Source organism: Hippocampus comes, unplaced genomic scaffold (assembly GCF_001891065.2).
Source record: "Hippocampus comes isolate QL1 unplaced genomic scaffold, H_comes_QL1_v1.1 scaffold44, whole genome shotgun sequence".
Taxonomy (NCBI): domain Eukaryota; kingdom Metazoa; phylum Chordata; class Actinopteri; order Syngnathiformes; family Syngnathidae; genus Hippocampus; species Hippocampus comes.
Window position 1 is genome coordinate 1,962,810 of NW_017805546.1, and position 13,124 is coordinate 1,975,933.

Below are 13,124 nucleotides of genomic sequence, written 5' to 3' on the forward strand. Positions count from 1 at the left end.
GACGCTGACATGTCGGCCAGACAGGAGTCATTACTTACTTGTGATAAGGCGTAATAAGTCTTCCCTGAGCCCTGTGCCGTAGAGATGAGTAGCTGTCAGGTAATTAGATCGAGCGGCTAACGGATCGGTCGTGATGGATTTGTTGATGTTCGTTTAATAATGCCGGGATGAGGCCATCATGTAGGTGTGGGCTCAGAGTCTCCAGAGACGTCTTTGTGATTCGGCTGTGACCTCGATCCACCTTGTTCGCTGGTTGTTCAAAAAAAATGAATCATATTCAAGCACAGGCTATGAGGGGAAGAGCAGGAAGGTGAGGCGGGGGTCAGCCAAAAGCACATGTGATGCAGCTCGGCGCTTGCCGACCCCGTAGCATCTTTTATTTTGAAAATCTCCATCAAAAAAAAAAAAAAGAAAGGCCACCAACAACAATGGAGTGCTACTTTCATTTCATAAAGGATCAGAGCCATCATTTTAAGATGGTTCGAATATTTCCAACCAAGAAGGTACGAAGCGTACCTCAGACTATGAGATGACATATGTTGACAAGTGGAAGCAGGCAGCGTCTGCCTGCTGTTCACTACATCCTTTCTCATTCTGTAAGGGGAGCTTTTGAAAGCAAATAGCTGCCCAGCATCTGGCTGCAAAATTCATCCGTGATTGACAAGTCGCGCTTCCCTCAGTGATCGAATTTCAGATTCAACCACCATTCCCAACGCGCATCCAAACAAATTATTCTGATGTCTTCGCAAGAAATAGATGTTCGCCTTGATCCGGATTTTTGACACACGTGTACCAACGTATGTCAACAGGAGGTAGATCTGTACAGAGCCAACATCCAAGACAAGCTCGGCCTGACGATCTGTTACAGGACTGACGATGAGGATGAAGCTGGGATCTACATTAGTGAGGTATGCTTGGAATATTTACTTCCATTTTTTTTGTTGTTCCTGAATTACTTGACAGTTTAATCCATTCTCAGATCTTATGGTATCATGGCCAGCAGTGGCGCCGTGGCCATCACGGTGTGGCTTCCACTCTCGCCAATGTGGCGTTTGCGTGCTGTCCCAATGCCTGCTTGGATTGGGTCTCTCTTTCTCTTGCGTTGGTTTCTTCCTAAACTACCCCCAAAAACAAAACAAAACACAAATGTTTAATTTGAAGACTCTAAATTGTCTGTGGACGTGAGCAAGAGTGGGAACGGTTGTTTGTCAATATATGCCCGGCGATGGACTGGCAACCAGTCCATCATTTGACGCAATCAAAGTCAACGAGGCAAACTAAATGCCATCAGAATTTAAAAATTGCCAATTTTTGAGGGGAAAAAAAGAAGTCGCGAGCATACGACAGGAAATTCACATCTTCTTCATGTGTCCTTTAGATTGATCCAAACAGCATTGCCGCCAAAGATGGCAGAATTAGAGAAGGTGACAAAATCGTCCAGGTGAGAGCTCATATTCGAGGCTGATCCGTGTCTGTTTGGTATCGTGAACCTGCCAGATGCTTTCAAATGAATATTTTCTTCATGTCCCCTGAAGATCAACGGCATTGAGATCCAAAACCGTGAAGTTGCGGTTGTGCTGCTGACCAGTGAAGGGAACCAGAATATCTCTCTGCTGGTTGCCAGGCCACAAATGCAGGTGAGAAGGATCGTTACGGAGGCCCACTCGGTCAAGGATAAAGTAGCTTTTTCCGCACGACGACAACGTAGTCATTTTCGAAAGCAAATCGCAAATATTTGCATCTCGTCAAGCAAACCTTCTCCCTCCTGTGACTCAGCTGGACGAGGGCTGGATGGATGACGACAGGAACGACTTCCTCGATGACCTTCACATGGACATGCTGGAGCAGCAGCACCGTCAGGCGATGCAATTCACTGCCAGCATGCTGCAGCAGGTACTTCTCCCGTACACGCATTTACAGACGCGCACAGAGTCGGTGTGAAGATGTGAAAGAAAATTTATGAATCAGCAATAGCACGTGCGGTATGAGCAGCTGTACAATGCTTGACTTTGGTCCCAACATGTGCCAAGAACACGTTTCGATTTTGACAAGTCATGATGTTTTCGTTGCGGGGTCGATCCGTGATTGAAAAAGGGAAACCGAGCACATGGAGCTTGTCTTGAAATCCAAATAAAAGTTTTCTTGTCGTCATCAACATTTAAAAAGTGTGGAGTTCCGACATCCAGCATGCAACAAGTTATTTCAGTTCTGCACTTCGTGCCAAAGTATTCATGAGCCTTATGTGTGGTCCTGTTTTTTTTTTGTTTTTTTTTCCAGAAGAAGCATGAGGAAGATGGAGTGACCACTGACACGGCGACGCTACTCTCCAATCACCACGAAAAGGACAGCGGGGTCGGCCGCACCGACGAGAGCACACGGAACGATGAGAGTTCAGAACAGGAGAACATCGCAGATGACCACACGACAGCATCGAACACACTGAGCAGCTGCAGAAAACTGACCTACAGCCAAGACACCCTGGGCAGTACGGACCTGCCTTTCAGCGGCGAATCCTTCATCTCTGCGGACTACGCCGACGCCGACTTTCTCGGTATCCCCGCGGACGAATGCGAGCGCTTCCGAGAACTCCTGGAGCTGAAGTGCCAAATGAGGAACGGGGGACTGCAGGGCTTGTGTAGCCAAGGTGGCGGGGCCGAAGGCCAAGACCAGGAGGTCGTGGACAAAGAGCTGGAGCTGCTCAATGAGGAGCTGCGCAACATCGAGCTGGAGTGCCTGAATATCGTGCGCGCCCACAAGATGCAGCAGCTCCGGGAGCAGTGTCGTGAATCCTGGATGCTCCACAACAGCGGCTTCCGCAACTACAACACCAGCATCGACGCACGTCGCCACGAGCTGTCAGACATTACAGAGATGCCGGAGAAATCTGACAAAGACAGCTCCAGCGCCTACAATACCGGCGAGAGCTGCCGCAGCACCCCTCTTACGTTGGAGCTGTCCCCGGACAACTCCCTCCGACGTGGGCCAGAGCACCAAGCCGGGCCGTCGGGCTCCGGCGGAGGGTTGCCGAAATCTCTCCCGTGCCCTCTCCAAGAGGCTTGCGGCCCCAGCAGGGGCAAGGCGCTTTCAAAGGAGTCGGATTGCCCGCAGGCGGAAAGCAAGGAGAGGAAACCGGGAGAGTCCGGCAAACCCGCCAGGGGCTTTGCTCAGCCACGCTCGCCGTACAAGCACGCGCACATCCCCGCCCACGCCCAGCACTACCAGAGCTACATGCAGCTGATCCAGCAGAAATCCGCCGTGGAGTACGCCCAAAGTCAGATGAGCCTGGTCAGTATGTGTCGGGACGCGAGTGAGCTGGGCCAAAAGATGGAGTGGAAGGTCAAGGTACGCAGCGACGGCACCCGCTACATTACCAAGCGGCCCATTCGGGACAAGCTGCTGCGGGAGCGCGCCCTGCGCATCCACGAGGAGCGCTGCGGTATGACCACCGACGACGACGCCATCAGCGAGCTGAAGATGGGCCGCTACTGGAGCAAGGAAGAGAGGAAGCAGCACGCCGTCCGTTCCAAGGAGCAGAGGCAACGGCGTGAGTTCATGAAGCAGAGCCGGGCCGATTGCCTGAAGGAGCAGCTCAGCCCGGAGGACAAAAAGGAGCCCAACATCATCGAACTCAGCAACAAAAAGATGATGAAAAAGAGAAATAAGAAAATATTCGACAACTGGATGACCATCCAGGAACTGCTGACCCACGGGACCAAGTCACCGGATGGCACCAAAGTTTACACCTCACTCTTGTCTGTGACCACGGTCTAAGTGTTGCTCTCGCTTCGACCAAGGAGGAGCGATGGGAGGAGCTGTAAATAGGACTCGGGCAGTTGGGGGGGTCGACATTTCTGCTTCGTTCAATGTGGCAAATTGTTGTAAATAGGAGAAAAGACTTTGATGGAGAGTTTCCGCGGGATTGCTTCGATGACTGCTCGATTGGACTGGATTTGTCTGTGGCCTTGGACTCTACCAAACTCGAACCAAATTAAGACAGTTTTGGGGGGTTTTTTGCCTTTGTGCTTGCTCTTTTGAATAATCTTGGAAGCATACTTTTTAGTTGGAGGTATGAAATGTGCCATGCATAAGCAGCCAGCCATTACACAACATAATTTTACGATATTTTGTTCTTAACTGCATATCTTTTATCAGTATTCTTCTGCTTTGCATACTCTTCTTTTACGGAAACACGTGTTTGTTTGTTTGTTTGTTTTTCCTGCAAAGTATAAAACGTCATCCTTTTCAAAAAGGTCTTTTGTAAATAAATGTTGGCGGGAAATGTTTTCAATGTAATTTCCTTATCATGGTGCTGATTCCCCAAAGTTATGACCATCAGCGGCGTCTGTTACACCGCGTCGAGATCAAAATACCGTTTAAGTGCCTGTGTTTAGAAAAAGGCATTTCATATATTATTGTATTTTGCTGTCTAAGCACACCTTATAGTCACTTTTGCTTTCTTAGACCTTCATGTACTAAAGTCAATAACAGCTTCCTTCGTAAATCAAACATTTGACATCCTGTAAAATGACAGAAATAAATTATTGTTTTATATATGACGAGCACACTTGGTTGGGATTGTTTGTTAGAATTGTTGAGTGTACTTGGTCAGAACGAGAATAGAACACACCACGAAGCGCTGACAAAATGTATGGAAGGACCGGCCTGTGCTGAATTTGGCAGAGTGAACCCTGTGTTACGAACCGTCACAAAATAAGAGTCGTTTAGTGGCGTTTTCGCGGGTTGGTAGTCGTAGCACCTAAGTGGAACCTGAAGGAAAAACTTAGCAATTTGGCAACAGCTTCTCAATACGGCTTTTCCATCCAAAAAAAAAAACTTGGTGCTTGTTCGGCGCCAGAGCCAGTGCTGTGCTTCGTGGGTGCTTAGCAAGTTCTTAAGAAGAACGTGTTTGGTTTTCCAAAGCGCCAAGTAGGAGCCACGTCAAGACGTCATCATAAAGCATCCGAACGTCACTGCTGACGTCGGCGTTTAACCATCTGCACCTGCGATATTAATAATAATAATAATAATGCACTGTTAGCATCTGCTAGGCATCTTAGCATAGCATTGATTATACTTGTATGCAGTCAGGGACATGCAATCAGCAAACGCTTCGATCTTTCTTGATCATTGGAGACGATCACGAGACCGGGCTGGGAGTCGGCGATCGCATTCTATCTGGGCAGGGAATCCTTTCGCGACATCTGCGATCGTCATGATAACCGCGCCCACTGGCCCCTGACGTAGTTGGTGCCAGAGGTTGGCCCAACAAATAATTGGGGCCAGTTTCAGTACCAGTTTCGAGCACCTGAGCTAGAGGGGGAGCCAATTTCAGTGGTGAAAAAAGAAAATGGAGACGTGAGGGGCAGCTGATGTTGGAGATGGTGATGCATGAGGTTTAGAATTCGGAAAAGGATGTCGCGCAGTGGCGATCCCCTGGCAGGACAAGCCAAACGTAATGAACCACTCAACTGCACACGACCTGCATTATTTTGGGGGAATTGGAGCATTTATAGCAACTTTAAAAGTCAACATAAGAACGGGCTGCTTTGCAGCCGCCTCATCCATTTACAGATAAGAAGGTGGATAATCCGCCAGCGCTGACTGGGATGCTATTTCACCAAGGAGATTGAAGCCACCTCATCAATCCAGTACATTTTTACAAGGCTAAAGCCTTGGCACACTGCTTTTTTTTTATGATTAATGAACACAAACTACTTGATAAACATTATTTTTGCACATCGGTCCAAGGTGAGGCGAAGCGGCGTACCGTGACGAAGGAAAATGTTTGCATTCCTTTAATGCCACCGAAAATAATATCAAGCACTCTGGTCGATGAAGGCATGTTAGTGCTACGTTTGATCCATACACGATTTTTTGCTGTGAAATAAAAACAGCCAAGAAAGTGAAAATTGGCCAAATTCTTTGTGGTGCTCTCCGGTGTGGCCAAACAATCCATCATGATCCTCCTAAAGCGTCCAAGGAGCCCACCTCCTCATCTACAGGATGCACGGATAGCATATCTCCAAAATGGCAACACATGTACGCTCAGTTGGGGTAATTGCACCTTTATTAGTCTCACGTTCAGACTTTTTACAACCCGGCGCAAAGACCAGATCGCATCTCTACTAATGGCCTCTAAAAGCATCTGGCTGTTCGAAACAAGGCCCTTCAGTGCCATTACACGGATTGGTTGTGGGGGGAGGGGCTCGTGCGGCCCCAGCGCTGGGGCTCCGTGTTGCGTAAAAATGAATAATTGTACTTCATTTGTGTGTGGCAAACTTGTCAAAAAAAACCAAAAAAAACCCTCACCATTGGCGATATTTCATTTCGATCATCCCATATCTGCAGTGTATGACCAGTCTGTATCTGGCATGAGTACAACATTTTCAGCCAAACGGTGTCAAGTCTGTCTGTCTGTTTTGTTTTCAGCCCCAGCTGGAGTGAAGGGCGGTGCCCTCCATCAGGCGCACTTGTTCTGCATTTACCAATCAAGCCGGCCATGTATTTAAGGACTGCCAAGCCGCCGACTTTCCTGTTGGACCTTGGTTGCTGTCATGTGCAATTGTTGTTTTCTAGACCTCTCAATACTCTTTGTAGTCCATTGTTTATAAGTACTTTAATTTTTTTTTTTTTATTGCTTTTGATCATTTTTGTCAAGGTCAGTTTCATTCGGTTTAAAAAAAAAAGGCACAAAGACAAAGCAGTCCCTCGTTCATTTTCAGTAATAATTTATTTATCGCTACCAGTGTCACTTTCAAATTATTTCAGTGGCATTTGTGTGTTTTTCTTTCTTCCACCAGAGGCGAACTAACAATGAGTTTGTTCACATGTGTGGGAGTAGAACTGATGTCTGTGGTTTTTAAGAAAATGAACACGTTTGCAACCTCGAGCCAACAGCTGAATGGGATTTGGACAAGTGAAGAAAATGTTTGTCAACTTCACTTTCATTCACAGGCCGCATGCTTTGGTGCCACGGGCGGAGGGGAGCCCGGGTTCATCCTGCGGACAGAATCGGGTGGAACTGAAAGAGAGCCTGATGTCTTGTTTGTGCTTTTTCAGGTTTTTCAAGGAAGCTCATTTGGAGACACGGTGAATGTCACAACATTCCCCAGCAGAGCGAGCACTGTTTGCATTCTGATTACACGTGGTGCTTCTTGGTCTGGCTGGGGAAACTACACGGCGCCCCCTATCGGATGACAAAGGGATTAAACGCAAAGAACGGTTGTGAGCAACTCTTTGCACGCCAATGAAATGGAAACACCTGGGTTATGATGACAGGTATTTTGATTATGTCGCCTTAACATGTATGTACCAAAACAACAATGATTTGTGATGCTTGGTTCCATTTTGAAGTTGGCTTATTGAGAAAGACAGCAGATCGGTGGTAGGCCTCATGAAAGAAGGTCTACTGGAGATTTTGTAAGAAGGGTTTACCTGTCAAATGAAAGTTCAGTCCAAAAGTCCATTTGGTGTCAAGCTGGTTTTAATATACCCCTGGGGTGGGACTTTTATCGGTATCCCCGGAGACAAGCGCCCTATGTTCTGACAGTTGCTTTTTATTTCCGCTGAGGGCAAAGAAAATGATTCTTCGCTTGGACAAAGGGCCATTCTGCTGTCTATTTGAATTCTCACCAGTCAGATGGTCATACGGGTTTCGAATAGATGACTTTGCGAAACAAACCTCCCATCTCTCTGAACTGATATCAGATAAGAACTTAGCAGCGGTCCTAATGCGGCCAGAAAGGCAAAACATATCGCAAGTTACATCCACTGATGTTTTGAGATACGAGTGACCGTATGTCTCTTATGTCTTGAAGTGCTAGACTCAATGCCATTGGTATCATGCTCATCATCACTTGGTTCTGGTACGTTCTGGTGTTTTCTAAGGGAAGGATGGACCAGATTAGTGGCAATGAAATTCATTTCAATGGAAAAAGATCATTTGCATGGTTCGAGAATGATGAGCATGGCCACAGAATGAATTCAACTCATGTCCCAAGGTACCACTGTACTGTAAGCGATGCCCATTATGAGTGGTCATTCCTCATTACTTATGTGTTTAGCGAAAGCGTCACGATTGAAATATCTTTTGACACCAATCCTGGAACTTTCTGGGGGAAGAAAAGAAATCTAAAAGTTAAAGTCATGACTAGTTGCACAGTGTTTATCTGTGAAAATACCATATGTGAGTAAATTAGTGGATACATACTCACTTCATCAAGCAATGAAAATAAGTTGGACCAATACCTAAAAATGTTAACATTTATTGCTGTTTCTGAATACCCCATTTGAAATCAAAAGCATCCAGAGTGTACAACGAAATTATACAATTATATATGGTTTCACAAAGGCAGTGAACACATACTGTATTACAATCTACAAAAATCTACTTTACAGAAATTTAAAATCCTAAATATCAAAAAGTACAGCTGCAGAAAAAGATGGAGAACTGCAACCAGTGACTGCTCTGAAATCAGTCGGTGAAACGAATGTGACATCACAATACAAAGAAAGCGGACGTCATCTTTGTACTTACAGCTGGTTTTGGAAACTACAACCGGCAGACATAACACAAATTCCAAAAATAACCAATAGGATTGAAATGATCATATAAATAATGGTGACTTTCTATACCCACGTGCCATTTCCCAGAGGATGCCCCTCTGCAACGTAGCATCGTGATCGTATCATCCTGTGAGATTGGTAGTGTATCGAGCGAAAATTAGGTTTCAATCATGGCACGCACTGTGAAGAGATCCCCTTTCACAAGGATGGAGAAGTAAATTTAAAAAAAAAAAAACACAATCCCTCCAGCCTGGTGGCCAAACAGGACAGAAGTGATTGGGAATCGTGATCAGGTCAATGCACAACTGTAGCGCCGTCAACTGACTCCTCCTGTCGTCTGATGCTTGTGGCTTCAAAGAGACGCAGTTCACTAATCCGTTCTTAACATGGAATGAGCGGCATCAAAAAGAAAATGACCATCGCAGCCCACCAAACAGTTCCAACGAAACACAGAAAAAAGGCCGCCGAAACAACTCTTTAGCAAAAAATAATAATAAGATCAATAACATATTCCAGTTTAAAAAAAAAAAAGTTCATCTTAATTAATAGTTTGATCACATCAATGCCAGGTAGCCATTTTGGAGGAGCATCCAAAAGCGGACGAGGTGTTTGTGTATGAGGTGAAGTTATCCTCATTCCCAGTAGTGACAGTCAAGCTGGATTCAAGGACAAGCTGGTTTGTGGTGTCACATGACTGCGGGGTGAGGGGCTTTCAGTCTAGTCCTGCTCCATGGGCTCGTCGGTGGTTCCCATGTCCACGCTGGCGCTTTCCATGGCGCCCTCTGTAGGTGGCTCATTCGTACTACTGGATGGAGTGGGCGAGACGTCTTCACGGTCCCCTTCTACACTCTCGTCGATGCTACAACTGCTACTATTGCTGCTGCTGCTGCTACTGCTGCTGCTACTACAGCTGCTGCTGACCGGGTCACTGTGACTCTCCTCACTCTCTGCACTGGTCTCCGGGCTTGTGGCAATACAGGCCGATGCCGGCTGCTCCGTTTGATCCATGTCGCTGACGTCATGCTGCGATAGGCATGGCGCCACCCTTTCGGCCAACTCTTCATCCGGGCCCGAGTCCGGACATGCTTCAGCATGAGTGCTGCTTGTCGGCTCTGACATAACACATAGTGGGACAATGCGAAGTCATGTACTTGTCAATCCTGAACTCACTTGGTCATCTGCTGGTCGACCTTTGCAGTTTTTGTGCAATTTGTTCAATCTTCAAATTGTATCAAGTACAATGTCAAAAATCAATCAAACACAAACCTTGGTCTTCCACAACTGTCGCGCTGCGAGAGGCTTCCTTGAAAGTGACTTTCTCGTCTTCCTCTTGGACCATGGCTTCTGCTTCTTTCGAGAGGCAAGGGGCATTCGAAGGCTTTGACGTTTCCACTTGCTGCTCTTCGTCTTCGTCCTCTTCCCCCTCCTCATCCTCTTCCTCCTCCTCCTCTTCATCCTTGCCAAACTTTAGTCTCTTCACCTCCTGCTGCTCAGATTCCATGTCCTCTTCGGTGTCTGAGTGTTTATTCTTGACCGAATTGCCCAGGCTATCTCCCGAAGCCGAAACCTCGCTAGAACAAAAAGGTGAGACAGGATTGTGGGTTGATGCCATCGGACCGAGGAAAGAGACGTTTGTATCGCAGACATTCTGACATACCTTCCCGATACATCTTGAACACTTCCCGGGTCTGTTTTGAGGTGTTTGTTTTCTGTGCTGTCAGGCAAGCCATTCGCTGCAAGGGAGTTGACTAGAGATAACTTTGGTCGGTGGAGTGGCCGTGGGGTTCCCGGACCGTTCACTTTTCTAAAAATACCAAAAGGACAGAATTACACTGCCACTGACTAAGTGATGATGAGACGTTAAAACAGCAGTAAGCACACTTGGACGTAAGCCCAACCTCTCTGTGAAGGACGAAGTGTTCCCAGGAAGCATGACTCCATTCATTCGACTGACAGCGCTGCATCCGTTTTTTCTGCAAGCAAGCGGGCACCACCAAAGTCACAACAAAGTTAGGTTTCACAACATTTTGTACAAGCCGTTTTGAGGATGATTCTTACTCTGAAATTGGATGAACACAGCTCACAACCATGACATTCTAGACGAAAATAAAGTCAATTAGGTGAGACGCAAAAACAATTCATGCTTTTTTTGACTCAATTAGCACTGACCTTCTCCACACCTCGAAGAAATTTATCCGTTCCTGTGTAGTTCTTCTTGGGTTCTGTGAGTAACTCACACAAGCGTTGTATAGTGAAGGGAATTCTGAAATAAGGAAAACAGCGGATGTGGGACAATGCGAAGTCAACCTTCCAGTGCACTTCTTCAGTCACAAAAGCCACCTGTACAATAGCACAGCATTTGCGGCACACTTTATGCCACCTTTGAATTGGCGGATTTTCATGGTTCGACACCACAAATGGTGCACCACAAGATACCGCAACAAAATACCTCATCACAGCACACGTGGTGCTCTTTTTGTTGTATTTGTGTCTGGTTCATCTTAAAATCATCAATCCATGTTGAGAAAACCGATGTACTATGTACAGTGGGCAGGGTCTTCTGAGTTTAGGATTACGCTGCCAAAAAAGACTATTCCGGGAAGTGAACCAAAGCTGCATTGGTGGATTACGAACAGTGCGATCACCTCCAAGCAAATTTTCGACAGGGCAACTCCATTAAAGCTATTGTTTACAATTATACAGTTTTACATTTGCGTGAATTAGCTTTGTGGGACACAAAGATATAGAGACAAGTCGTAAATCCCACATTGCTCCATCTTGTTTATTTGAACTCGCTGATCAGCCCCAAACATCAGAACTGTGTAAAGCCTAATTAAAAGGCTACCTACCCATTATATCCTTCAACAATCTTCAAGATTCGCTCTTTCATATCTTCAAATGGAATTGACTCCACATTGGGATTGGCGGGGCCTCTTTGCTCAGGAGCTGAGGCTCTGAAATCATCCATGACCTTTTCTAATTTAAAAAGAAAGTAGTTCTTAAACTGAGACCATTGGACCCTATAGGAAACATGGAAAAAAATGCCTTTAGACCCTGGTGATAAAGTACATTAAGCACGTTGTATTGCAGGGATGATAGTAGTGTTTTTTACATGGTTTCTCCAGTCTTGGCGATATGACATAAAAACTGCTCCAATATAGGACATGGCTCCCTTTTCGTTTTCTTCTCAAAGTCTGGAGGATGAAATGGGACAATTGAGTCTATTATTGTACAAATGCGTCACAAGACGGCCCGAGGAAAATGAGCTTCAATAGCCGTTGATAGTTAACTAATTAGTAATCATCCATACGTAATACCGACAGTAGTTTCCCGTTTTAACAACGTGACCATAACTGCTTGTGTGTCCACCTACAATTGCTTCCTTCAATGGTATTTATGTACTGAATGTAGTAAGTCAATGAATCATAAAATTGAAGCTAGCTCACTAGCTTAAGTTAAATGCTCGAGCGTAACCGGCGAACTAGTAGTAGCCAGTCTGACAGAAGCCGTCAACACTGTTGAATAACTTCATCTCGGCTTCTTCTTCCTTTTATTTCAGCGAACAAGTTTTAAATTACCGCGAAAAAAAACATTGGCGCTGACGGATGAAACAAAAGAAAAACATGACAGCGAGCTTTCCCGAGTAGTCGCCAGAGAGCGAACCATTTCCGTGGAACAGCTTCAAAAAATGTTAGCTAGTGACGAGTAGCAGCTAGCCAACGACATTAGCCTGTGCGCTCCAATCACTTGGTGGTCGTTCAGCGCTTTGAACATCACACGAGCACACGGAGAGCAAAGCACGGGGTTGCCCTCGATCAGTTGAACAAACCTCTGAGCGCCTCTTGAAGCGAGTCAATTTCCATCACGCCGTTGCCGTCTGTCAGTCCGGTGGATGTGAGAAGCAGACTGGCAGCGAGCTACTAGTGCTAACCGCTAAGCTAACATCGAGCAGGCGAAGGAGGAGGGAGCACATTAATATGGCGCCGTGAGGTCACTCTGCCTGGAAACCACTCAGTGAATTACAGCAACAGCACGAAAATAAAATCCAAGCAACAAGAACGCAGCTATGCTCGTATACACGAAATAACCAACGACGCATCGATAAAATACATAACGGAGGCTAGTTCATCAAATTAACTACCGTAGATACATTTAAATTTGCTGTATTCGATGAACTAACTTCATTTGTGTATGAGTGTCCCATCTTAACACAGCCATTCATCCGTCTATCCATCCATTTTCTGCACCACAAGGCCTATCTCAGCTGACTTCTGCAGTGTCATCAGTCTGAATTACATAAATGTTTGAGGGACCTCCGTTGCTGTGTGAATGTAAAACAACTATGGAGCGTGTCCTAGGGACTAGTGTGGAAGTGACTCTTGTGTTTCCCTGTCAGGGGTAGCCAAAGACAGACCGTCACACGTTTGGCACAATTCATACACTGCACACCCTTGCTGATGCAACCCACGCTTCCTTAACAAGGCTTGCTCGTGTACCCGAGCTACCATAGGCACACCATTATATTTCTATAGCTGTTGATCGACTGCATGCGTCACCTA

The 13,124-nt window shown here is 46.1% G+C and overlaps 2 protein-coding genes and 1 long non-coding RNA gene across 9 annotated transcripts in view; 2 read left to right on the forward strand and 1 right to left on the reverse strand.

The window, feature by feature from the left end:
• pdzrn3b (PDZ domain containing RING finger 3b) overlaps positions 1–4,556 on the forward strand; it is a 97,527-nt gene extending 92,971 nt beyond the window's left edge. For 4 of the 5 annotated variants that reach the window (XM_019879493.1, XM_019879491.1, XM_019879494.1 and 1 more), the window contains 5 exons: positions 810–908; positions 1,379–1,441; positions 1,536–1,637; positions 1,777–1,893; positions 2,278–4,556. In XM_019879493.1, coding sequence (XP_019735052.1) covers positions 810–908; positions 1,379–1,441; positions 1,536–1,637; positions 1,777–1,893; positions 2,278–3,771 — 1,875 coding nt within the window. In that variant the 3' untranslated portion in view covers positions 3,772–4,556. The remainder of the gene's footprint in view (positions 1–809; positions 909–1,378; positions 1,442–1,535; positions 1,638–1,776; positions 1,894–2,277) is intronic. The other variant, XM_019879492.1, reaches the window with a different exon arrangement.
• Positions 4,557–6,547: 1,991 nt separating this feature from the next.
• LOC109521551 (uncharacterized) lies at positions 6,548–7,463 on the forward strand. Of its 2 annotated transcripts, none has more exons than XR_002169387.1 (3): positions 6,548–6,721; positions 6,801–6,927; positions 7,070–7,463. It is a non-coding gene; the product is annotated as an uncharacterized LOC109521551 (long non-coding RNA). The 2 variants fall into 2 exon arrangements; XR_002169386.1 differs by having other exon boundaries at positions 6,548–6,658.
• Positions 7,464–8,151: 688 nt separating this feature from the next.
• Positions 8,152–12,899, reverse strand: ppp4r2b (protein phosphatase 4, regulatory subunit 2b). 2 transcript variants are annotated; one of them, XM_019879441.1, is made up of 9 exons: positions 12,395–12,899; positions 11,678–11,759; positions 11,415–11,585; positions 10,735–10,828; positions 10,624–10,661; positions 10,464–10,538; positions 10,223–10,369; positions 9,832–10,136; positions 8,152–9,677 (listed from the first exon to the last, which is right to left on the reverse strand). In XM_019879441.1, the coding sequence occupies exons 1-9, from the start codon at positions 12,426–12,428 to the stop codon at positions 9,283–9,285; spliced, it is 1,341 nt and encodes a 446-aa protein (XP_019735000.1). In that variant the 5' UTR covers positions 12,429–12,899; the 3' UTR covers positions 8,152–9,282. The 2 variants fall into 2 exon arrangements, with proteins under 2 accessions (XP_019735000.1, XP_019735001.1); XM_019879442.1 differs by lacking the exon at positions 12,395–12,899 and adding an exon at positions 11,939–12,278.
• Positions 12,900–13,124: the final 225 nt, after the last annotated feature.